Source organism: Ixodes scapularis, unplaced genomic scaffold (genome assembly GCF_016920785.2).
Source record: "Ixodes scapularis isolate PalLabHiFi unplaced genomic scaffold, ASM1692078v2 PGA_scaffold13__105_contigs__length_92229423, whole genome shotgun sequence".
Taxonomy (NCBI): domain Eukaryota; kingdom Metazoa; phylum Arthropoda; class Arachnida; order Ixodida; family Ixodidae; genus Ixodes; species Ixodes scapularis.
The window spans coordinates 85,078,744-85,105,292 of NW_024609839.1; the positions used below are offsets into that span (position 1 = coordinate 85,078,744).

Genomic DNA, 26,549 nt, shown 5'->3' on the forward strand with positions numbered 1-26,549 from the left:
CTGCGGACAAGACTCGGGCATGTTGGAAGCTTCATGTATGCTGGGAGCATGTCCGCAGACAGATTTTGGATGACAGGATCGTCGTACAAGGAGGGAACAGTGCCTGCGCAGTGCCTCTTATGTCATGTGTTGGCAGCGTGACGAGGGGCTTTACACACGAACACACAGTGGACGTGTGTACGAAAGCATGCGTTCTCGAGAATCAAGTGTGGCTTCGTCTCTTAGTCAGTGAACGACTCTGTCGAGCTCGGTTTAAAACCATTGCTTCATTCTCGGAGAATACAGCTATGCGCCAAAGGTCAGGGCGAAGACGAGCTGGTCAAGATTAGACGTAACACAACCGATTATGACTGCTGCGGAATAGGCATCTTTGAGTTTCAGACCAGCTATAGAGTTGGTCCGAAAGAGGTTGGCTTCTATTTTGTGCTCAAGATAAGCTAGAGCATTATAAGGGCAAGGTCGGATCAACAACCGCAACTATACTGTTTGGATGTACGGCGTGAGAGTGCTTTTCATTTTTGACCCTGTGCAGTTCAACCAAAGACAAAGATGCGACAGCGCATTTACTCCTTCAGCAAAGCGAAAAGAAAAAAAAAATCAAGAGTCACGTGTTTATTGATTACGTGACGGCATAAAATGCTACGTGAAGGTCAGGTCACATTTCACGAGAATCGAAGAAATACTCTGTTTAAAGTCACGCCTTTCCGCTCGTGGCAGTCTTAGAGCCAATTATGACATTGGAGAAATGGAAAAGGGGTTGGGAGGGGGGGGGGGGGGGGTTTGGTGAATTTAGTGAATGAAAGCAAGGCGTGCGAATACTTTTCGCCAAAAATATATTTTGTACATTGATGACACTCAAAAGTTTTTGAACAGCGCAATGTCAAGCCTTACCGCTTACGTCTTTCTGTATCTATCTTTTTCAATAAGATAAACATTGGTCTACCGGGGCCAAGTAGCACGCGAGTTCATTTTTCTAGGGTACCCTTCAAGAATAGAAAAACGAACGCTGCCCCTTTTTACCAGTAACATCAGCACAACAACTACGGAAGAATACACCAGGCGACACTGTAAGCGCGAATATGACTTCGGCGCTTTCTCGCGTTTTACTTCGAAAGCGTACCAAGCCGGCATCAAAATTTTACCACTCACGTTAGTACCTCCAACCGAGCGCTCTTCACCGGTCTAGTGGTTTTTATGAGAGTTCTTCGATCGATACTAGTTGAGAGAAAAAAAGACAGATGAAACCGCCCATGGATGATTCGCGCTAACAATGTCGCTGGGCGTACATTGATATGATACTCTCCAAAAGAAGCTCGCTAAAGGAATGTCTCGTGGGGCACCTTTCCACGTGGTAGCGTACTGCTCATGAGTCATTTCATGATATTTTTTGGTACGGAACGAGGAATCTAGAGCTTGAGTCCATGCACTATCTGCGAGAAACTGTCGCTTAAAAGCTGATAGTAAGAATTATAGCAAGCCTGTGATAAAAAAAAAAATGCGTAAAAACAAAATATACGTTGATCGCGAGTGTTTCCCGGGGTATCCGATAGATGGCGCAAGCGTGTTATTTGGACGCAAGTGGCCGCAACGCGGTCAGCCGCACTCAATCCCGCATGTGCGAACATGCCTTGACTAGCTTCGCTCGAACGTGGGCTGTCAGAATTTTCAGGACAATCATTCTCCGGTTTACCTTGATTTATTTTATGTCTTTTTTTTTTTTTTTTGCCAAGAAAAAGTTTATTCGATACAGAAAAAAGTTTTGCATGGATAAGTTCGGTTTCAACTCTCCGATATCCAGCGAGGCATCCGCAGCTTTTGAAGCAAGGATAAATCTTACTTTTTAGTTTATTTATTTATTTTTCAAAAAGTGATTTCATCGCGGGCGTTTTCATAGCACAATAAAGTATTTCACACTCAGCGTGGAGTAATAACTATACTAACACTGCGAGTTGGGCTAGTTGGTACTTATGCATGGTAGTAAATACGCCAAGAAAACACAGGGACAGAGAAAGAAGTACACAGGACGAGGCGTAACTTGCTGCAAAACATTACCGCAGGAAACATATAAAAAAAATAATCCGTACATGCGCAAAGATGAGGGACTTCCATTGAACACCTTGAAAACCTGCCGTCACTTTTGAGGGAGCGTAGCTTGACTGATGAAAGCCTGCTCCTTATCGGATAGGGCAACAGAAGGAGCACTGATACACACATTCGTGCCATGAGCCCTTATTATGAGTGCGTCATGTATCTGGTGTTCCAATTTTGTTTTGAATTTTTTCACAATCTTAGTACTATTGAACTCGGCCTGGCACTCACACCTATCCCAATGTACAGCCAAGCGGCCAGACGGGGATTGCCTGCTGGCGGCGGAGTGTTCTCTGATTCTCTCTTTAATGAACTTCCCAGTCTGTCTAACATAAACAATAGCGCAAGACACCTCGTAGGTAACCCCTAAGGCACATTGCCGAAACTTGGTGGCATGACACTTGCCGCACAGCCCTTCCGCATAATCCGGCACTCCTGCATTGTTTATTCTCTGGCATAGTTTGAAAAGTTTGTTTGGAGCGGAAACAACTACAGGAACGCTCACTCAACAGTGACGGCAGGCTTTTAAGGTGTCGAATGAAAGTCCATCATCTTTGCGCATGTGCGGTTTTATTCTTCTTTTTATGTGTTCCCTTCAGTAAAGTTCAGTTGCAAGTTCTGCCTCGTTCTGTGTACTTCTTTTTTGTCCTTTTGTGTGAGTGTGTGTGTGTGCGTGTGTGCGTGTGTGTGCGTGTGTGTGTGCGTGCGTGTGTTTTTTGGCGTATTTACTACCATGTCGTAACTAAAGGCGATAACACCGCTCGGCAGTTTCAGACATCCGGCACGACGTTTATGATTCCAGCAAAAACTTGAAAGCATCAGTTTTACACGACCCTGAAAACCGATGAATAACTAACCGCATCTTGTAGTCAAACTGTTTTATTGAGTTTCAGTTTTTGTTTGTATAAGTACCGACGTAGCATTAAAGCACTGCAACCAGCTTTTTGGTTTCATTTTCGAAACGGAAGTGTTGTTATACATAAATAAGAAAATGTATAAACTAGAAATGACACCAAAAGTTCAAGCAACCCGCAAAAGGGAATGGTAGGAAACCAAATTAGACTAAACATCATATATGGTGTTGTGCAAGGGAGTCGGGGCACTTTATATAGTTTTTAGGAGCAATTTCTGATATGTATTTTACCTCAGTCAAAACAGAGTTCTAACATTATACCTACTCATTAAAACAATAGTACGCTTTTATGCCTCGCGTATTGCATGCCTGTTGAAACTCTATTACCCATTGGTCGTTGCAAGACACGCACATTCAGTTTTAAGTCTTACATTAAAAAAGCCTCTAACACAATGTTCGCTATTCTTCTTAACATGGTTATATTAAACGCACAGTTGAAACCAGTATGCCTACATCCTGAAAACAATTATCACAAAAGACAAGGAAAATATGAAGTACAAACAGGACAAGAGCTTTGTCTTGTTCTTGTCTTTTGCGCTAATTGTTTTCACGACGTTTATCAAGCTTTCCCAAGAGTCAATTTCGTTTACATACTCTGGCGATTGAACAGCGTAATAATGGCAAACTGAAGCACCCCTCCAGCCACATTTTTAGGCTCCTCATAAAGTGACCGACCCGTTCTTTTTACGACGACCTTGCGATGCGTAACCTGAGGCGCAATTGCATAAAAGATTAATCTGGTCCTGCGCCGAGCGTGTCCTCACCTCGGCGAAGACGAGAAAAAATCTCCGCCGAACAAGTTTTCCTTCGTGAACCTCTGTTTCAGTTTGGGGAAGTGCCAGTTGAAATGCGGGAGAGCGAAGCGGTGCGACGGGGACTCCTTCCGGGCGGAGTCGCTGCGGGATTCCGAAATTTCCAGGTTACGGAACGAGTAACAACTCTGAGTTCGCTTTCCGGGCGACGGAGCGTCCAGAGACGCAGTCTCGGCCTCGTCGACGTTCACCGCGAGGACCTGCGAGAACATCCGCCTCATGGGGCACCCCGCAGCCGAAGAACTCCTCCGCCCGGATTGCCCGGAGCCATCAGCGCTGATGGGCTGCAGAAGACCGCTCTTTGCCGACTTCTTATCGGCTTTCTTGAGAAAAAACCGCCAGCAAGGAAAGGAACTCCGAGGTTCTGGAGGTGGCCTCACGACTACTGTGGGGACGGCGCACGTCGATGCTGGACTCGGAGACTCTGAAGATGGCGTGTGAGACAGGTCGTAGAGCTTATCGGGCATGTCCAGGTGGGAGGCTTTTTCCGCCTGATACACTTCCAAATCATCTTCATCTTCGCCTCCGAGGCGAAAAGGACACCGGGGCTTGAGGTTTTGTAGGCTGCCAGAAAGCTGAACGTTGCGGTTCATGTCTTGCCGCTTGGAGCCGAACGGGCAGCAAGTGAGGCTTGCCTTCTTCGATGTTGTTCTCAACTTGGAGTAAGACACTTCTGTAGTCGGAGACTTCAGTCTGGGAAGACCTTCGTCGGAACTTTGAGTCTGTTCGTCTAGGATCATGAAACCGCCCCGTAAGCCTGAACCGTCGTCCTGTGAGTGTAGAGGGGACTCGGCGGTGGCAGACTTGGTGATGTTGTCGAGCGGCTTGCGTTCGGTGCCGGGCGAAGTTCCTCTTGATGAGAGCGTGTCGCTGCTCAGCGATGGTTCGAGGCTGCTGGCGGACTCGACGTTGATGACGCACATGGTGAGGTCCGACGCGTCTTGGGCTGCGTCTTCCAAGCTCGTGTCTGCGGACGGTATGTCTTGGAAGTCGCTCGAGCTGCTCCTCGACCTCCTGAGAGTCCACGAACTGCTATTGACTGCGCTGGAACTTCTTTCAGCCGGCGGAAACTGGAACACATTTCGGCGGTGTTGTCTCTTGCTGTTTGGTGGTGAAGAAAACACCCCCTAGAAGACAAATGAGAGCCCCCGAATCATTGAATTACTTATGCAGAATTGTACAGTACGACATACAAGACCATGATGCTCGAATTTACCCTGCCTTTCAATACGTGAGGGGCTCAACAAACAAGTTGCTTTCGAAGCAGCATAAACAGTTCACTAGGTCTGTAAAACAGAGCCCGTATATTTAACTTCCACGATTTTAAGAAGCGCAACGTTCTGTCGCAAAAAAAAAAAAAAAAAAAAACAATAATAAAATAAATTGCTACAGAAACCACAATTGTTGGTTGTCTATGAATTGCGATATCATCCGTCTAGGACAACCTCAAGGACGTCGTCTAAGACGTCGACGACGACTTCAAGGACGACCTTTAGAGCGACGTTCGAGGACGACGTGAAGGTCGTCAAATTTTCCGAAGAGGGTACGAATGTGAAGGAGTGTGAGAATATGAGCTCAACTTGGGTACACTGCGCGTGCCTACTGCGCATTAGGGGGCCAGAAAGTCCAAAAAATTCGGAAGAGGGGGGGGGGGGGGTAGCTAAAGAATGCTGTCGCATTAAACAAAAACAAGGGCGGCGATGACTGTTCCCGCACCTAGACTATAGTCAATAGCTCATTATCTAATAGTATAGGCTCCCCTATACGAGCAAAGCCATCCCATTCGCGATCAGGACAATAAATTGCCCTATCGTAAGAAAGAAAAAAAAACGAAATGACGGAAAACATTCATCTTGGCGCTAAGCACCTTGACGCGGCAGCAGTTATCCTTCGAAACACATTTCACCGTGAAGAAAGGTACTTTGACAGATAATCCACAGCTGCGGTTTCGAAGACCGCCCGCTCGGTGGCATGGATCCAAGCGCAGAGATATTTCGTGCCCTTCTCTTTACCTTTGTCCCATTTGTAGCGAACTCTTAACACCACCCATACCTCTCCGGTATAGAGAATAGGAGGCTACGTCAATGGGCACAATATACACTTTAAGAAATTCAGTCTGGCCACTTCGATAGCTATCAACACATAAGTGTGTATCATCTGTACATGCCAATGGCGGCCTTTTGATGGCTGGTGAGGAAGAATTTTTGAAAACCGAAACCTATGCGGAGTTTGAGCACCCAAACGTTAGTTCGCTGTATTGTTCGATGTCACCGGTACGAGACTTATAAGCTTCTACGCACTACGCATTTGAAGCTGTCACGTAAGTCCTTGGAATGCTCGGCTTCAGCTTCCTTCAGCAAGCCTAAGACAGCTCTTGACAATAAAATTTTAATAGACCGATCTCACCAAGCGTTCCACGCATGGGTGACGCCGCCATAGCTGTAGTTCGTAGGAGTACAGTGTAGGAGGCAGACGCCAGGTCACGAGAGAGCTCATACCGCCTCGTGCTCTGCTCACGCAGACCTCCAGCAGGGTTGTCGAGCGTGCAGAAAGACTACAGCTCCCACGATGCATCTCGGCAGCGGTGGCGTACTTAAACTATAGCTGGTGAGATCGGTCCATTCAATCGAAAGGTTTACTCAACTATTAGCCCCGTGCGCGACCGAAAGCGTCGCTGTGGTCGGCCTTCCACGATTGGCCGAACGCTGACTATGACGTCGGAAAGGGGATTTATCATCGACGGAAATAAGAGGAATGAAAAAACTTTAATTTTGACGGTGTTGGCAGTGTTCCTTTGAGAGCGCAATGATTTCAAGCTTCCACCATGCTAATAACAAACACCATCGAACTTGTTGTTTGCAAGGTAATGACGTCACAAGGGGAACCATAGGAGGGCGCCACCAAAACATCTCGCCGCTAATAAGCGCCTTGAGCAGAATGGTAGCTTCTTGACACCATCGAAACCGAAGCAAACGAAGAAATAACAGTTAATCGAAAAACACCGTAACTTTCATACGTCTATTGTTGATTAATAAGTACGAGATTTTATTCGCCATAAAGGCCTGTTCACACATACAGCGGAGCGCTAAGTTAGCGCTACGTGAGCGCTCCAAGGAGCGCTCATGTGGCGCTTCCTAGCGCGTGACTTAGTTCTAACATAGCGCGCGATTAGCGCTTCTGTAGCGCCTTGTTAGCGCTCCAGTAGCGCCTTGTTAAGGCCGGTTCTCACATGCAGCGAAGAGCTGATGTAGCGCTCCTCACGTGCCATCAGCTACTTATCGTATGCCATGAGCAACAGTTTTGACGGTGCGATACAAAGCTGGTGAATGCTCCCGTCGGCACGTGCTTAGCACGAGGTCAGCGCTATGCTTGTAGCGCTCCGCTGCATGTGTGAACGGGCCTTTAGCGCTTCAGTAGCGCCGTGTTAGCTCTTCAGTAGCGCTTCTTGTACCGTGGTGCTGCGGATTAGCGCGTGCACTGTGGTACCGGTTCCTGTGGTTGGGTGTGCGTCAGCAGCACCACGGCGGACATGTGGGATGCTGAAATGGAAATGCGAAAAATGCTCTTAGATACGTGATTAGTGCAAATGTGTGTGGACGGCTGAACGTCCAGAAGAGCCTTCTGGGTGCGCGAAATCTTTCGCCACCGAGATACCGACGGGTACCCGGTGAACCTTGTTCCCAGGCTGAGGGACCGAGGCACGGAGCTCTTTCGAAGACGATTATTTTTAACTGCGTGTTTTGCAACCAGGGTCACGCATATCGAATAGAAAGTGATGAAGTCGCACCCAATCAATTAGTCGCTCAGAGTCTATTACTCTGGGTCGTCGGCCCGACCCTTTGCTTGGAGAGCGGCTGTTTTACTTCCTCTTGTTTCAATGCCAAAAAAAAAAAAAAATTTAATAGCCGTGCACGCGCTGTTTTGCAGCAGCAAGCACGGCACAAGAAGCGTGAGAGCGCTAACAAAGCGCTTCTGTAGCGCTAACAGAGCGCTAACAAAGCGCTTCCGAAGCGCTAACAGAGCGCTACAGAAGCGCTAACCGAGCGCTACATCACGCGCTAGGAAGCGCCACATGAGCGCTCCTTGGAGTGCTCACGTAGCGCTAACTTAGCGCTTCGCTGTATGTGTGAACCGGCCTTAAGTATACAACAATTTGGACTGATATTTTAGTCACTATATGGCACCAAATTTGTAAACAATCGATTCTAAAAAAAGGTGTGGGGGGGGGGGGGGCTTTTGAGTGTTGGACGATGCTTGATGGTGGCAAATATTACCATAGTCGCGGACCGGTTACGAAACGCAAGACATGCCTCGTTATGCTTCGCGGTTTTTTATCCGGTGGTCTAGCCGACTGATGCTGTCATCTCACTGACTACGAGCAGTATGAAGAGGACTCGCCACACCTACACTCTAAGGAATGGGGGTGTACAGGAGTACTCCCCTTGTCCTACGTGTAACTCCCCAAAACTAAATTTCGTCGTTCTGTCCACTGACGTCGAGCTGACGATACCAACTTTTACGAGCTGCCTGATAGTCGAGCGATACAACTTATTAAAATAGCTAATGTACTCATTAAAGGCTACATTAAGACAATCAAGGTTTTTTAGAGCGCAGCTCTCAGGCGCCCGTTTCCGGCTTGAGTGGCGTCGGCGTAACCGCGAGCCCCCGCCCCCCTGAGGACCTCGGGTACCTTCGGTGACCTCAGGGAGGGGGTGGAGTCACGTGACCCCCCCCCCCCCCCTCCCCGATTTAGGTCACGTAACCACCCACCCCGAGGTCAAATGACCCCTCCCCCCCCCCCCCCCCCCCAGCAGCCTTCCCTCCTCCTCCTCAAGAGCTGCGCTCTAATTCGGCGTTACAGGGAGTTGTAAACGGCTTTCGATTTTTCGGCCCTGCTGCAAAACTTCCGTGTTTATGTTTTCTAGTCTTTGTTACGCACATTAGCTATTTAGTGCGTTATATCCGACAGCTATCAAGGCGCTCGTAAAAGTTGGGATCGCCAGCTCGACGTCAGTGGACAGAACGACGAAATGTAGTTTTTTGGAGTTAAATATGGGACATAGGGACACTCCCTATTTTTTAGAGTGTAGCCTTTCTTATGTTGCCAGTGATTATGTCATTACCATAGCAGAAACAAACGCCGTTTTTCTTTATTGGCTACGAGCTACATTTTTAATTACTTCCTCGTTGCTTTCACCCCCACCTAGAATAATCAAAGCCGCGTACTACATAGCATTTTGGCGTCCTCCCAACAAGATCGTGTGTGGATATATATCAGACAGGAGTACTGCGTGTGTTTGGAAGGGCATTGTGCCCGCTGAATGCATCGAAGGACGCGCGGCTTTGGTTACCGGCCTTAATTGATGTTACAGGAATATAAAAGAGGCTGTTCGCAGGCTTCGATAATTCTAGGTGTTGCTTCTCACCACCTGTCCCCTCTAATAAAAAAATAATAAAAAATAATAAACACGTTAACAATTTTCTTTAATGCCGAATTAGAGCGCAGCTCTTGAGGAGGAGGAGGGAAGGGTATGCCCCTCCCCCCCTCATCTTCTGTTCCCCCTCCCATTTAGTGGGGAAATTTTTCCATATTGTAATGCGCGGTTACGCCGACGGCGACGGCGACGTCGCTTATGCGGGAAACGGGCGCCTAAGAGCTGCGCTCTAAAATTATGATATCGTAGTTTTGTAAATAAGAGGTGGTGCATCGCCGCCGAGCTTCGCGAGGAGAATAAGAAAAATGGAAACGCGGAGATCTTACCTGCCCGCGGTCAGTGGCACCGCCACTGGGGGATCCGACAGGTGGCGAACTGTGGGTCGACGAGCTCCTTGACCCGGCGGGCGTGCCCTTCTCGGAGAGGACGGGAGACCCCGTCGGGGACCGGAAGTGGCCCCCGCTACTGCACAGGCCCAGCGAAGCCCCCAGGGTGGCCGGGTCAACCGCCACGGAGTCCCCGGGCCGAGAGACGCAGTAGCAGCGGACGGGCAGGTCGGCCGACACGGCCTTGTTGGCCAGGAACATGTACCCGTCCTTGGTCAGGTGCCTGCGCACGAACATCGACGCGCACCGAATTAGGGCGACGGGAAGAGGACAGTTTGGGGTATCCGAAACTCTAACATCGTGGATCTAAGGCCCTTGTCTTTCTTTCACGTTCACAAATGCGTAACCGGAAAAAGCTTGCGAAGCAAGTCAACGGCCCGATTTCGGCACTCTGATTGGCGCGTTTTCATGGACATCACATCGCCTGAATTTCGGGGGGAGAGAGAGGAGGGGGTGGCGGATGCGAAGCTTAAAGGCCGACGTACACTTTGCGCTTTCCTCTTTTGCCCACCTCGTCCATTCCTACATCCTCTACACTTTTTGCTTAGTTCCAGCTTGGCTCCCTTTGTCCCTTTTGGAAGAAGGGAGCGCTAAGACGATTATCTTCCCTGCAGAAAACCGAGGTTGTACGTCGGCCTTTGAGTAAACACGCATTAGCTCGCTATACTCCGTGTCTCTACTTGCGTACAGTACAGGCGAAGGCAACGCCAGGCGGGGGGGAGAAATGGCAAGCACTAGGCAGGCTGGAAGAAGGAAAAAAACCTCCTCTCCTCTCTAACGTTCGTAGTGCTCTGTCTTTCTCCCCTCGCCCTCCACTATCCTCCTCTCCCGCCCCACCTTCCTAGTACTCGCTCTTTCTCTCTTCGCCTGGCGTTGCCTTCGCCTGCACCGCACACAACTAGTGACAGGGTAAGCTGTGACAGGGTAGCTTATAGGGTAAGCAAATCTGAGAGCCGGTTGAAGGCTCAAATTATTGAGGCATAGTTGCCCCAACCTCCCCCCCCCCCCCCCCACACACACACACACACGGACACGCGCTGACCAACACCGTGAAATGTAAAGCCATGACTACGGGGTCGAGGAACCGTTCTTGTTCGCGTACACGTTTTCGAGGCCGCGCACCTTGCAACCGCGCCTGCGCAGGGTGTTTCAAAACCGACAGTGTTCCTGCTGAGAGATGCGCGAAGTCCGAGTGAAATTTCGACCCTCTTTCTCGATTTCTCGCCTCGTTCAGACACCTCTCTCTCTACTACCACTGTGGTCTACCAACACCTACAAGTCTGACTCGGTCTGTCTGCTTGCTATCTTTCTCACATTGGGAAACTCAGGCGTGCACACGCGACACCAACCTGGGCAGGAGATGTCCGCCATTAAATTGTAAACCTTCCCAATAGCTCAATGTCTTCCGTTCTCAAGTCTCTAGGCTCCTCTAGTGTTACAAAAACACCGACGTTCAACGAACGCGGCGTCGCGAAACAGGAATAACTGTCATTGTTTAAAAAGAATAAAGACACGCTTGCGGGTAAATTTGAGAAATACGTATACCTTTACGACGAACAACTTACTTCCAGGCTTCTCGGTTGCTTTAAACAAAAAAAGAGCAGTTCTAGTCACTGACAAATGATTCCCTTTCTTGCTTTGTGATTGGTTCTTCCGCGTGCCGGCTGGCAATGACTAGAAGCCACTGATTTGAAGTCACTGACCTCAAGGGAAGGCCGTCCTTACGCTGTCTGAACCCGAACGCGCAATGTGGTTTTTGGTTTGCTCGTATCGTGCCCGAGCTTGAATTTGGACCGAGTAGAGCGACTAAATGAGCTAGGCTGAAAGTATCGACACTCTGTTTCCCGATGGTGCTGTGGGCGCCGCCATGTTGGTGCATGTGCGGAGCAGACGCAACTGCCGATCGTCATGATTCAAAAGTGCGACTTCCTCAGCATTAGATGCGGTGTTAGGAGGATCGAGTAATAGTACTTCGCTTTGTCGCGAACTGTTTAAACATTTGTAGATGACGGAAAAGCGTTTTCCGTGATTTCGGACAAAGCTTCGAATAACTGGCAACCATGATTTTAAGCCCCAAGGTGGGTAACTTTCGTTACTCTGAGGCGCAGCATATTTAGTGGCTTTAGGACCGACGTGGCTTCGTACCCCTTGGTGGTCTCGCTGATGTTGACCTGCTTGGGCATGCCGTAGCTCTCGACCCGGTTGGCCAGGGTCACGGTGTGGCCGAAGAGGCAGTAGCGGGGCATTTGCGTGCCCACCACGCCGGCCATGGCGGGACCCGAATGGATGCCGATCCGAATCTGGAAGCGGAAAGAAGCGCTTCTCTTTAGCGAGTCAGAATGCGCCCAACAAACGAGATGAGCGTTTGGTCCAAGAGAACACTAAGAAATATGAGTTCTAAAGTTACACAGCCTCAGTAGCGCAAGGCTTTTTGGTTCATTGTGACTTTAGCGCTCTTATCGTCTAATGACGCAATCGCATTGGCCGCGAAACAATAATAAGTGTGAAAAAGGAAAGGAAAAAACAGCATAAAGACGAGGAAAAAGTACCAGGTAACCCAAAGGACACAGCGGTTACCTTTTAGAATAAAACAGAACAATTTTATTCTCAACATAGATGTTGTACAGTATAATAACGAGCTGGTGGAAGTCTCTAGGGCTTGTGTGCCTAACTAGGCAGTTGGCAAAAATTCGGTAGGTCGAAAATCATACATAGTTGTGTAAAGTGTTTACATCAAAGTAACATATATACAGAGTGACACCTTAGACATATCACGAAAAGGCTAAGGAGTACAATCCAAAGAACAGCAATACTTCGTCCTCGTCTTTGCGCTGTTTTTGTTTTTATTACGTCTGCATACCAATTGGCCCAAACTGAAACTTTAATCAGTTACTTTAACTGAAACGTTAAGTTCTCGGGACGCGTTTTATGCTCCATTTCTTTCTGAACTTCTCCGCAAAGCACTAGTGGCTATGACGCCTGCTTTTCACTCTGGGGACCCAGGTTCGATCTCTGATGTGCCGTTTCCCCCTAAATGTTGGGTTGGTTTCTTGATGGAAAAATTGCCTGTACAAGATTTGAGCAGAATGAATGTGCTTGCAGGTCGCACACGGATGACGATGATCCGCCCAAATTAACGTTCACGTTTTAAATTTTAGGCCGTATAATCGTAGACCGCTTGTGGGCAGGAAAATTTGGATCTCAAGTACCGCATAAGCTTGTCACACCTTTTGAAGGGCCGCATGATAACGGGCCGTTTGCGTTGTGAGCCTCCCTTAACGAACCGCTTGTAAGCGGCGAAATTAGGATCCGCTTTCCTTGTTGTATGCGTGCGTTTAAGCTAATATTTAACTAACAGTGTGTAGCGACCGTGAAATGAGTGCTATGCACGAATAAGGCGTGGTATCAATAATGAAAACGCATATGTTGAGAGTAATGTCTTCCCTGAATCCACCATAAAGCTCAATAAAGTTTGTACCCTTCTAACACCCCTGTAACAAAAGGTGTCGACCCACTAAAAAACATTTTATAACTAAGGATGCAACGCGAACCACAACAGCCATGAAAGGGGTTTAATATTTTCTCAATACATCCCTTGTGGAGGGTGAAAGTGTGTAAGTCGGCCACTGTTTTCGCCGTTGAAAATTTCATTTGAAAATATCTCATTACTTAATAAGAAAATGGTTCATTTTGAAAATTTAGCATCTGGTTCGTACCACTGACGCTACACATTTTGGTCGAAAGTGAGCGTTTGACGATGAGTAGTTTATTTTTTGCGATTGAAAAACACTGTACATTTTTTGGGGGTGCACCCTGTACAGAGAAAGCTCGGCAGTCCGCAAAACTGATCATTCGTGTAAATAAAAAATTACAAAAAAACCCTGCGCTTTGGTAATGAGCATGGTGAATCGTCATGCTTAGTGGCACAGAGCGTAGTTTTTGATTGTTCTAATATATTATCATCCTCGTTCGTTAATCGCCTAGCTCTCTCCGAAGCTTGCAGCTATTGACTCTCCCAAGTTCTGTGCGAGAAATTAGACGCTTCAACGGTTTTACAGCGCGTTTACAGTTCACTTGCTCGACTCTTTCGACCTCGGGTCGTGGTGACGTCAGTGTGACGTAACGGCGTGCGTTCTGAAGCACAAGAGCGATACGACGGCAGCAACGGGAGCCGCGGCTCTAGACGTCTCTAATCACGAACCGCGGCAAGCCCAGGCGGTTGCGACGCGGGAGATTCTGTTCACGGGGTTTCAGCGGTGTTCCCACTCCTTCCTTGTTTCTTGCACTCGTCTTTTAGCACGGTTTATTTTATGTTGAACCACTTTTTTTTTCATGTCGTATCCGTGACAGTTTGTTGACGTGACTTCGACGATTTTCCGTCACTAAAGTTAACAAGCCTACTGCTCAGAAAGTGTTTGTTAGACAAAAATAAATCGGATGCCGTTTAGTAGACAAAGAACATCACTTCACTATGGCATGCGCCCGAAGTCTTTAAATTATATATAGCTCGGATAACGTCCCCTATCAAAGAGCTGGAAAACTCCCACAGCGCGCCGCTTCGAAGCTGATGCGTGTGTAACAACTTCAAAACCAGCCGTGCTTCAACATTTCTTGAGGTCTCATCGGATAGTAGACAATACATTCTAACGTGTGTCTTCAAAAAAAATTATAATAATTATTTTATCCTACGAAAGTATTACTTCGGGTAAATGTGACCGACAAAGTTTCGAAGAGGCCGAAACTCACCAACGCGGAATCGTTCAGAAAAATTTTCGAAATCGACAAAAAGAGAAAACGTCACGACACGAGTAAGTGGATATTGACTGTCTTAAAATGTAAAAATATGTAAGACGTATTTCTAATCGAGTTAATGTGTGCCACATTACACACAATTGTTGCTCGTGGGCACTGAAACAAAGAGGTAATAACTATGATGGGATGGTGTAAGGGAACAAGAATGGGACTATTTGTAGCATTTCTAACATTTCTGGATCGGATCTACGTCGACATTCGTTTCTTCAAGCTTCCTTTCGTATACAAAGTAACACTGCTAACACGTCGTGCAAAAAGAAATTCTGCATACACTGTCTGAGGCTTTGCTTTTTATGACAGTCCTGCTGCCGCGTTGGTCATACAAAAACTGTCTGCAGCCAGGCTCGAACTTTTGGGCATGCTGGAGGCGATGATACTGTCGTCATGTCTGGGGCGAACGCCATGTCTCTTGTACGAGTACTAGCAGTGGAACAGTTTTAAACATCATATAAAAGACAGTCTGCATAGAGATTCGAACGCCAGTCCGTGCTTCGAACTCCGCATGGCAATGAGTTCAAGGAAAAAACCTCGGCGCGCGGCATTCGAAACACGGATATTGCAGTAACTCGTGTTTGCAGACTGTTTTTTTTTAATAATGTATGCGCAGTGTGATTCCGGCTTTAACATTAAAAAGCTAATTGAATCCTGGATTTTCTTCGAGCCCTTGAGCCTTATTGCCGACCTCAAAACAAGCGCCTCCTCACCTACCTCACTTTTTTAAAAGGGGGAGAAGGGGGGGGGGGGGGGGCGGGGTATTCTCACAATCGAAGTTTCGCTTGGCAATATACTGCACCGGTTCCAGACGGCTCAAAACTTTTTGCCTGCATCCCGTATACTTCTTAAAATGCACCAACCGCCTTTCTTAATAGCTTTTAATATTTCTTTACATATGCACTTCACTCCTATATGTTATGCCGCAGATTAATATACGTACGTAGTATATCCAAGACACGCGATACGGGGCGAAAAAAAGGTAATCAAACACTGCGAAGAATAAAAATGACTAAATAAAAAAGACAGCTCCGTTTGTCATCGTCGCACATTTCGATTCATCTCGGGGACCGCCATTAATTAGAGGGAAAGGCAGCGAAGGCCGCAGTAGGAGATAAGTAAGCGAGAGGGAATAATACGAGCCGATCTGACAGACGGCGCCTTGGCTTGCCCGCCGCTGCTGCTGCTTGTATATTGGGCGTTCTCCAGAGGGGCATTACTTATCCCCTGGCGTCTATTGTGCCTCCGTCTTGGGGAGAGGGGCGGCACGTGTGCCCCGGTGCCACCGGCAGCGGCTGTGCCCTCCTTTCGAGGACGCATTCCTGCGAATCCTAGACCGCATTGTCCTCGATCACGGCGCTGCATATCGTATGCCAGGACTCGCGTGTTGAGTCCCGAATTTCGGCGGAACCGAGCGGCCGGCATTTAAATGGAAATTCAAAACGGACGCTCGTGTTCTGCGATGAAAGCCCGTGGATTAGCACGGGTGCTTCTTTTCTTGGGGTTCTTTTGCTATTTGTTTTCTTTTTAGATGAAGCTGATTATTACCAACATCGTCATCATAGTCAATGTTTTTGATTTCGAGCGCTCCTCTTACCGGTGCATGACCTTGCGATTGAGCTGGAATACAGGTTGTTTACGATAGAAGAATCATGCGATGAAGACAGATCAATGCGCACGAAAGATGTTTTAAGGAACGCAATAAAACTGAACATCTTCCAAGTCCTTCTGCCAGCGCAACCGGCCCTTTTCATATTCAGATTACGCAAGAACAGAAGCATTTCCAGCTGAGATGGAGCGCTTATCGCGCACTCTATGGGTCGGCACGGGAGTACATCGACGATGCAGACGCGTCAAACACCTTCCCGTTTTCTGGTGCACATTTAGACTATCTTGGCCAGGTTGAGCTGTCCATCAGGCGGCGCCGTGACTCTGCATCTATACCCCTGCGCAGCAAACTTAGGTCGAGATCAGCTTTTGCCAGCCCTTTCCAACCGGCAACGTACAGGGTGTCACAAAAGAAAATTTACACGGTCTTTTTTACCGCAAAAATAAACTAGGCATCGCCGAACGCTCATTCTCCGCCCAAAGGTAGAGCTAGAGGTCACAACCAGGTGCCAACGTTTCAGCCCGATCCGATTACTTATTCAAAAGTTATAAGGGATTTTCCGAAAATTTCAATGGGAAAATGGCGGCCGACGGAGTTTTCAAACACATGGGGCTCTATGGCACGAGAAACCGAAAACAGGCAGAAATGGGCTCCATTTTTCCATTTAACCTTTCAGAAAATCACTTATAACTTTTGATTAAGTTATCGGATCGGGCTGAAACTTTGGCATCTGGTCGTGACCTCTAGCTCTACCTTTGGGCGGAGAATGAGCGTTCGGCGATGCCTAGTTTATTTTTGCGGTAAAAAAGACCGTGTAAATTTTCTTTTGTCACACCCTGTACATCGATGTTTGGCACTACCAACTTTCTTCAAGGATGGGTTACAAGTTACATCGACTGATGCATCACCAAAGCGCCTTATAACCAGTCGGCGGAGCCTGCCTCCTTCTTGTGGGCATGGAAGTACAGCGACGAGGCAGACGCGTTAAAGGGATGCTGAACCGAAATCTAACTTCCCCAAAACACGCGGCAAAAGCGTGCAACGGGATGCCACAAACGCCAAAACATCACTCATACAGCGATATCTCGAACGGATGACCGTATTTTTCAAAAGAGGAGGCGCACTTGACAGGAATGTTGACGTCATGTTTCTCCGAGAAGAAGAGGGAACGGCCTCGCGTCTTCTCCTCCTCGCCGCCTTGAGGGAGCGAAGCGAAGGGAGGAGGAAACAAGGATATCTTGACGTCACGCGCCTCGTCGGCCTGGTTCAATCTCGACCTCTTTTTCCAAAAATACGGCCGTCCATTTGAGATATCGCCTTACGAGTATTATTGTAGGGATTGTAGCGTCCCGCCTACAACTCTTGCATTGTTTCCTCGAAATCCAAACTTCGGTTCACCATTCTTTTAAACCCCTTTCCGTTTGTCGGTGCAGATGGGTTCAGCTCCTTCGCTTTATTGTAAAAAAAAAAAAAAAAAAATCAAGTAACGTTTACGCACTGTTACTTCCGTGCCTACACGTTTTGTACTCTTTTATCTGCGAGTTTGTGCGTGTAATTGAGCTGCTACTTATGTCTGGCGACGTAGAATTGAATTCCGGCCCCCCCAAAGAAGATCATGGAAACCAGTACAATGAGCTGCGTTCCCTAATAAGGTGGATAAGGTAACGAACGAAAGGCTCGGCATGCTGCGGCTCAGCATCTACGCAGACAAGCACCACCAGAGCTTCGCCCCGATCAACATCATTCACCACGTGGAGGATGCGTTTTTTTTTTTTTTTTTTTATGACATAGGAGTAAAACAAATGTGTTTCTTAGAAGGACAGAGGGGCTGAAGTTATGCTGGCTCGCTACTTTGTACCGTGCACCTAGGAAGTGGTTCCTCTCATATAGACCTTTTTGGTTCCTCTCATATATACCATCCTCCCAGTGCGTTTTTGGATCCCGCTGACACAGGGTATGCAACCGCAACGGATGTGGGCAAAAAAGGCTGAGAAACGGACGTCGTGCGTGAGTTAGTCCAGAGTGTTTCTTTGTCCTGCGCTCCAACTCCCAAATTCTACTGTTGTCTGGCTATCACTGGGTCGTCATTGTGTGTGCACAAATAATTTTAATATAAATAATAGCAATCGCAGAAAATGTGCGACGAAAAAATTGGGATGTGGGTTGGTTTTACAGCCTGAGCTTACTCTGCCTCAACGGGCGACTTCTTTCTCAGCTGTAGATGCTGAGCTGTAGACGCAGGAGACCTATATGTAGTACAGCTTTGAAGTTAAAAACGAAACCAAAGTATCACGGAAGCGTACGCCGGCGGGTCGGATCAGCCAACACCTTCCAGGAACTAAAGCCTGCGTGCGCGCTTCGGTGTTTGTTCCGTGAGCTCCGTCACTACTCCGAGGTCAAGCGAAAAGAGCTTCGGAACTCCCGACGAGAGTTTTCTCCGCCGTGCATCGCGACGACGCTGACGAAGCAATCCGGGTGGCCCGGAAAAGCACCTTTTTGTTTTTCTTTCTTTTTTATGCGCCGTCATCCCCCAATCCGTTCTGAGTTCTGTTTGAGCGTCAAGTTGGAAGTGAAGTGTGTTATAGGGTTGCACCGAACAAATCTAAAAAAAAATAACGCGACGTGACAACGCTACTTTATCGGACTGCAGGCGGGTCGCTAGCGATGCAAACAAAGCCAGACATTAGGTGCGCAACCGGGCGACGTACAAAACCGTACGTGCGGAGAAAATGCCTGCGTATCCACTGCGTCCGTCGGCGACCAGAATGTTTAGTTTTCTCGTGTGCGCGAATGCGAGGATCGATGTCTTCTAAGTTATAAGCGTTTTGCCCCGTGGTGTCGGGGTGCCGGAGAACCGAAGTTCCACACCTTATCCTTCCCAACCGACGAGCAACAGCGTGTCACACGGATTAAGACAGTTCCGCAGAGAGAACCTAAAAGTTCCGAGCTCTTCGAAGGTATGTTGGCTTGGCAGCTTTTTTAACGGCGTCAGTTGTACTGCGTGGGCGAGTATCATGTTTGCGGAGAAGAGCGGAGCATGCGAGCGTTTATCTGGTTTATCGCGGATGGCTTTGGTGCCGGGGGAGGGCGAGTACAGCGGGTACAGCAGTGATAGCTTCGTTTTTTCGCTGATAATAGTCACGGCTGAGGCGCAGCGCGTACGGCCAATCGTGGTTGCGCTGGGGGTCACGTGATCGCGCTCCTGGCAGGGGCGGCGACAGGACCTTTCTCCCGTGGGAGCGCGGCGTGATATCCAAACTTTCTTTGGTGTGCGGGAAATGGGGGGGGGGGGGGGGGGGGGGAGGGGGAGGGGGGAGGGGGGAGGGAGGAGGAGGATGTAGGCGGTTGGTGAAATGTTTTACATTTGGCTAACACATAATTGCAAGTTGCATTTTTTTTTCTTTTCAGTCAATTGTTTGCGTGTGTGAATGGCTCTGCCGGATGAACACGACTCACTTCGACTTTTGGCGAGTCCGAGTTGTTTGGTTGCGTTTTATTGGTCGGGTTGAACCGCGATAAAAATTTTAATAAGAACTAGTAAAATTTGCAATTCGAAAACTAAAAGTGGCTATACGATCTCCAGCGACCCCAAGTTTGCGAGCACCAGAATCGCGAGGATTATATAGTTATGGTAACCAACAAGCTAACGTAAATTAGCCAGTGAAAGATAAAAATTCCGCACACTAACTACAAAACTTAATTCTAAGGAAGAGAAAAAAATATAGGCCAGCAGTGCACATTTTGTGTGTGGTAACTTTCGGGGACGTTCTGGAAAAAATTACCCAAGTTATAAAACTCCAACACTGGACGCTAACTGCACCCCCCCCCCCCCCCCCTTTCCTCTTCTTCCCTCACTCACTTCAGTGCGTCTCCCGTAGCCTCCCGCCGTCTGAAGCGCAACCTAGACGTTCGCTTCAAAGCTGTTTTCGGTAACACGCAATCTCGACGCTGTTCTTCGAATCCTACGTATCCCATAGAATAGGCTGCAGTCTCCAGAGAAGCTGTTCGGCGCGTCAAACGACAGGAGGAAAGCGGCGGTGGGAGAAGAGCGGTACCGCTCGTGCAGGCAGTTCCGTAACTGAACTGATATTATAACGTTGACCGACGTGTGGCGCTCACGTCACACCGCTGCGGTGGCGCTGCTTTCGGCTATCATGATGATGATGCAATTATATGCAAAGGTGCCAGCGAGCTGGTGGACAAGAATGGTGGAAATAATCCATGGAGAAGGGAAACAAGGGGGACAAAGGACAAACGCTTCTCGCGAATCTGGTTTATGCGCACGCGTAGTGCCCACACATGGTGTGGGCAAATATGATTTCTTTAAAGGCGCCGCCATCTTGAGAATACCGCCTGCAAGTTGGACTCCTTGCGCACCTCGTGCGTTTGTTTACTCCCCGACCCCCAACAATGACGGCGCTTGCTTGCAAGGTTGCTTCGTCCTCGCGAGTTTCCTACGCGTTCTCGATGTTGCCCTCTGATTGGAATGGTCCTCCATGCGTTCCGATTCGTGAAAGACATATTTTTGAACACTTGCTGGCCGTCCAGGGGCGCCCACGACTCCGTCTAGCAGCTTAAATTCGAAATACTGGCTGGTTGCTGCACCACAGCTGTCTGGGTAGGCAACGCTGGGTAGGAAGGGAGGGGGGGGGGGGGACTTGGCTAGACTCCAATATGGTGGGTTACAACTTGGCTGGAACTTGGCCAGTTCAGTAAGGCTGGGTAATGACAGGCCATCAGATAGCCTCGATAAAACGAGGACAAAGATGGAGGAGTATTGTGTTCGAGTTTCCAGAACGAAGGCAAATATGAGCAGTTTAATTAATGCTGCTCATGCAGATACGCTCTCGGCATTTGATAGCTGGATCTTGAGGGGTGGCACGTAGACGTTTTCGTTCACTTCACATATTTCGTAGAGTAATAGCAGACCTTGCAGGTGATAACCCGATCGCAGCACCGGCATCGGGATGGAATCTTTCCACTTGACTTAGACGAGGTAGCTGTGAGCATAAACGTGACATGAGTCTGATACAAAGACCTCGCGATTCGCGCTCGCGATCGACTGACTTCACAAGTATGGATCTTTGGCGAACATGTCAAGCTCAGTAACTTTGCAGCCACACTTGCGCCGCAGCTTCTTGTGCTCGTCTCACACTTTCCAGGATTGTTCTTAGAATTATTAACTCTATTTGTGACCCGACGACGATTCATTGAAAGCCAGACAACCGTCGATTTTCGGAAATTGTAACATAATAAAAAGAAGCTCTCACGCACGACGTCCGTCTCTAAGCCTTTTTCCTGATACTGTGGGCGGTTGCATAAGCTTTGTCAGCGGAAAATCAGAAAAAAAAGTGCACCGGGTCAAAGGGGCGTCAGTTGCGCGCTGGTATGAGATTATGCAAAAATTCCTATAGGTTGCCTCGAGCAAGTCGCTCGCTGTTTTTCTTAAAAATACGCTTCCATCGATTTTCGCTTGTAACCCGTCACTGTTTTGGAAGGACCTAGTTACAAAAATACAGTATCTCTTGTGGATTCAAGTGATCACGCCATTCGAGCGAAGAATGTTGCTCTGTGCTAAACGGCGGCTTTTTTTTTTTTTTTTTTTTTTCAAAGTAATTTTTAGATTCTTGTGTACACGCAGTGCAACAATTACGTAACCGCGAGTTTTTTTGGTTTTTTTTTTCAATGAACCGTATTGTTATTGATTCTGGGGAAATTATGAATTTAATCCGCAAATGGAAACTTTCCTCTTGTTGTGGCGTTAACGAAATTAACTCGAATTTTATAAAAAAAAAAACGCCAAAGTCTATTTATCTGTTTTTTTTTTTTTTTTTTTTTTTTTATCGGACGCATTCACGCAGTCTATTCAATAGCTCCACAGTGCCATATGATTGGTAGATGGTTCCGCTTCGCAAGTCCGGCAATCCACAATATCTCCTTAATTATTCATCCATTTTAACCATCATCTCCTGTAAAATGCTAGAACATGTCATCTATTCAAACCTCGTGTTCTTCCTCGAGTTTTATTTGTATTTTAGCACATTTCAGCATTTTTCCTGTGAAACGCAACTGCTCACCTTTACACTTCACGTAGCCTCAGGTCTCGACAATTGATTGATTTTCGACTGCATCTTTCTCAACTTCACGAAACCGTTTGACAAGGGACCACATCAATTACTCGCCCTTAAAACCTCAAGTATTGACCCTAACGTCCTTAAGTACCCACACTAACTTCATCAAATACATTGAATGCTTTTTGACTAACCGCACCCTGTTTGTAACCACTAATGAGTGTGCCTAATCACCTTGGCCCGTGAAGTCTGGCGTCCCTTAGGGTTCTGCTTTAGGACCTTTGCTTTTTTTTTGTAAATTTATGTTTATAACCTTCCCGCTGGCATTCAGTTTTCTATAAAGTTATTTGCTAACAACTGTGTTCTTTATCGCTAAATAATTAACCAATGTGATCATTCTCTTCTCCAATCTGACCTCAACAGTATATCTATATGACGTAATAAATGGTTAATGACTTTTAACATTAGCAAATATAAGAGTATAAAAATATTCCGCCTTTCTAATCCCCCCAGATCCTGCGTCCTTAAAATTAACAGTGTCCCACTAGATCATATCACCTCGTACAGATATCCCGGAGTTCACGTAACAAACAGCTTCTCGCGATAAACCTACGTCATAAGTAACGGCAACCGCACCCTTGGCTACTTGCGTCGCAATGTTTCTCAAGGCCCCTCGTCTCATGAAGTTGATTTTATATCGCACATTCATTCACCCGAAGCTCGAATACGCGTCCGCTACGTGGGACCCGGCTCAACGTACTTTTATCGATGTCATAGAATCTGTTAAAAATCGATCTGCGCGTTTTTTTTTTTTTTCTAACAATTTTTGACTTCTAGCGTTTCACAAATGAAATCTAATCTTCGGCTACATGCATTACAATTCCGAAGAAAAATTTCGCGTCTTTCTTTTATTTATGAAATTTTCTTTAACAACTCATCATGATAAAATAAATAACACCGACTTGACTGAACAAAATTAACAGTTTAATCAGACGTTTCATCTCCTCATGCGGGAGACATCCTCAGTGAGTGCCAACATGGACACGAGTGAGAGCCCAGTAACCAACCCCTATTTCATCAAATTTGCGTACACGTCAGCAAACGTCTGATTAAACGTAATTTTGTTAAGTGAAGTTGGTGTTGTTTATTTTAGCATGCCCAGTCCCGGTTTTTGAGCATTTTTGCATAACTCATTATTGCAGCATGAACTTCTTTTACAGCCTTCATACATTTCATCCCGCATTAATCGCCAGTTTAAAGTTGCAATTCCTTATTTCCACACAAATATGTTTCCAGATTCCTTCCTACCCAAGACCAGCTCAGAGTAAAACCGCCTTCCCCACTCGATCGTCTCCATTGAAGACGTCTCATTCTTCAAGAAGGCCAGCCATAACTGAACGCTTTTATAATCCTGCACTACGTTAATTCGATTTCGGTTGTTGTTCTTGTTGTTGTTTGAATATTATACTTTTTGTTTATGCATTTTTAAACAAATTGTGCCCACCCTCTCTGTAACGCCCCCTGGGCCCTGAGGGCATCAAAATAAATAAACTGATGCGACGAAAAATTAAGAAAAATTCACATTATCAATGTTCGAATGAATCTTTGATATTTACGTAGAATTTACATCAAAATTCAGAGTTCATCGGATAAATCCGAATTGGCTAGCATTCTGAGTTTTTTCGGATTTATCCAAAAACACAGAACCCTACAATTATACATCATACAAAAGACATTCTGCTTAGAGATTCGAACACGAGTCAACGCGAGATCCGTGGTTCCAATACCGCAAAGCAATAAGTTCGCGGAAGAAACAGGTGATTCGTGTGTGCAGACGGTCTTCTTCCTTTTTTTTTTTAATCATTTATGCCCAGTTAAACCCCACCCTGGCTTTAAGGATTTAAAGAAACCTTCCTGCCAGAGTGCCACAAAAGTGAAGCAGCGTTTGGAAACAAGCAAGACTTCATACGATTGCACCGGGAAAGCAGTTATAGTGCGTGACACAGATGATAGAATCACGAAATTTAAATTATACGTCAACGTTGAATGAACCCTACCGTGCGGACACACGTGATATCGAACTTACAGCTATGACGATGGCACATGATCCCTCTGTAACCTTTTTACGAAACTGGGGTCGAGAATAGATTACTTCCATAAATCCGTCACCGCGCGCGTCGCGTTCTGGGAACCTGTGGGCTAGGAACGGAGTGCGTATGGATTTTGCTTCCTACCGATTCCCACAATGCACAACGTGACGTTCCGCCGCGATGCGGCGCTTCGAGTTTTGGAATACGTCTTTTTGGGCTTACTGGGTTGTGCAGTGTATGCGCACAAAGTGCACCACGGTTTGCAGAAACCACACACTGGGAGCCTTCTTACTGCTTTTTTCGGACATAATATTGTTTCTCATAAAAAAAGCTACCATTGCTGTCACTGACAATACGATAATAGCAGGGCATCTTTTTTTAACACCCTGCCTCCAGCATGCATCTTTCGTCGTGCTGTGACGGCGCGTGCTCCTTCGAGGCTTACGAGACGTCGAAGCGTTCTTGACGGTCGGAAACTCCCTGTGGAGGTGGTCCAACTGAAATTGCATTTCTGAAATATTTATTTTCTTAATCAATTACTTAGTAGTGCTTTCTTCAATGTTTCGCATCTGTGCCGTCTAAGCACAAACGCACGAACAGAAAGTGAGTGTACAATCGAGCTGGTGAAGATTAAAGAAGGTTTTAAACTTTTTCGTGTATACGTGTCGCCCTTCGCTCGCTTTCCGCTTCCGATGACTGTGAATATTTTTTAAACAAAAATAAATATCGAATTTAAGATTAGCATAATTTCATTGTTTGTTTCTATCGAGTCAACTCCCAGGCGTAACCTGTAGGCGAATCTGCTGGGAGCGCGCGCCTATAAACTATTTTCTAAACTGAGGTACCGATTATTGGAAGGTAGAAACCACTGCACAATGGCGGCACAACTGGCATCGTGGAACCTTGCAAGTCATTCCATAAAACAGCGAAGCGAACGTCGGACCGCGGTCAACGCTAGAAGCTGACGAGCGAATCATACAGCATTGAAAGTGCAACGTCACCGCGCTCATCGCATTTCTTTGCGGGCGTCTTTGCCTTCTAATCCAAGCAAACGAATTGAGAGTGCGCCGTGACGTCGTTGTTTTTAGTCCGCCGTTGCGCAGGGATGCCACAACTGCCAACAAAGGGCAAGTCTTTCGAAGGGGCTCAATATCTGCCTCGAGGACGTCAGTGGCTACGCGTTTACACGTCCATGTAGTTCGAGCCCGGACACTGCCCTGTGCGCTATCGACTCGTTCGTCTTCTCATGCTTGCATGCAGAGGGGCGTCCGAAAAATCGAGACAGAAAGAAATGGACAAACGCAGCTTTAGAGTCGAACCACCATCAGCCTACGGTAGATTCTGTATTGTAGGCACACACACAGACACGCGTTCACGCACAGGCACACACGCGCACGTATACACACGCACGCACACATACACATACACACACACACACGCGCGCGCGCGCATCTACGAGGGTCTGAGAGGAGGTGAAGAATATTGAACTTGATTTAGCTCTAAAATCGATACTAGCCTGTCAAGTTTTCGGCGCATCGTGGATTTCGGGCGCTTTTTTTTTTTTTTTTTTATTGTTCCCTTTTTTTTTTTTTTTTTTTTTTTTTGCTTGTGTATTGTTTTGACGCTTTCACGTGCTCTCAGTCGCCGATCGGCATCGAGACGAGCCGTACCGTGCCTCGATCTCGATCGGAGTTTGGTCATATTTGTCTTCGTAATTTTGGGCGCCGCTCGGACCAGCGAGAGTCCGATTTCAGGCGCCAGCAGCTTGTGGTCGGGAATTAAGTGCATATCTTTGCAAACAACGCGCGGAAGGACGGAATGAATTGAAAGCACACACACACGCGCAGAGCGTCCAGCGAGCGGATTGACGTTTGGAGGACGTATCGGGAAAATTACGCTCCGTACAAAAATAAACAAAAAAACAAGAAAAAACATGTCTGCGACTGTAAAGAGGAGATCCGGCTGCTTTTTAAGCTACCTAAGCTAAACAAATTTTTGGAATACACAGCTCTTGCTCTTTCAGGTATTTAATGTATTATGACTAAGTTCAAAATAGCTCTTGAGAATACCGCAAATGAAGGCGTTCCCTAAACCAACCTCAAAATGTTGTTGCGTTTTCCACTGGGGCAACGTAACATGTTGTATAGCTTGGAATTCAATTTTAAAACAGACAATATTCTGCGCATTTTTTTTTTCTGTGCTGGCGTGTGAAATATTAGGATTCATTTCACACCGTTAGACTCCCCGTAACCCGTCGGGAACAATCTGCACTTCTCCCTTATTGGGCCCACAACAACATCTGACGGCACGTCTTCAGTGTTGCCAATGCACCGAGAAACTGA

The 26,549-nt window shown here is 47.1% G+C and overlaps 1 protein-coding gene across 1 annotated transcript in view; it reads right to left on the reverse strand.

The window, feature by feature from the left end:
- Positions 1–2,951: 2,951 nt before the first annotated feature.
- LOC115319169 (guanylate cyclase soluble subunit beta-2) overlaps positions 2,952–26,549 on the reverse strand; it is a 111,922-nt gene continuing 88,324 nt past the window's right edge. The window contains exons 10-12 of the mRNA XM_042290011.1: positions 11,780–11,934; positions 9,575–9,857; positions 2,952–4,940 (exon numbers count right to left, since the gene is read on the reverse strand). Of these exons, the coding sequence (XP_042145945.1) occupies positions 3,762–4,940; positions 9,575–9,857; positions 11,780–11,934 (1,617 nt within the window). The 3' untranslated portion in view covers positions 2,952–3,761. The remainder of the gene's footprint in view (positions 4,941–9,574; positions 9,858–11,779; positions 11,935–26,549) is intronic.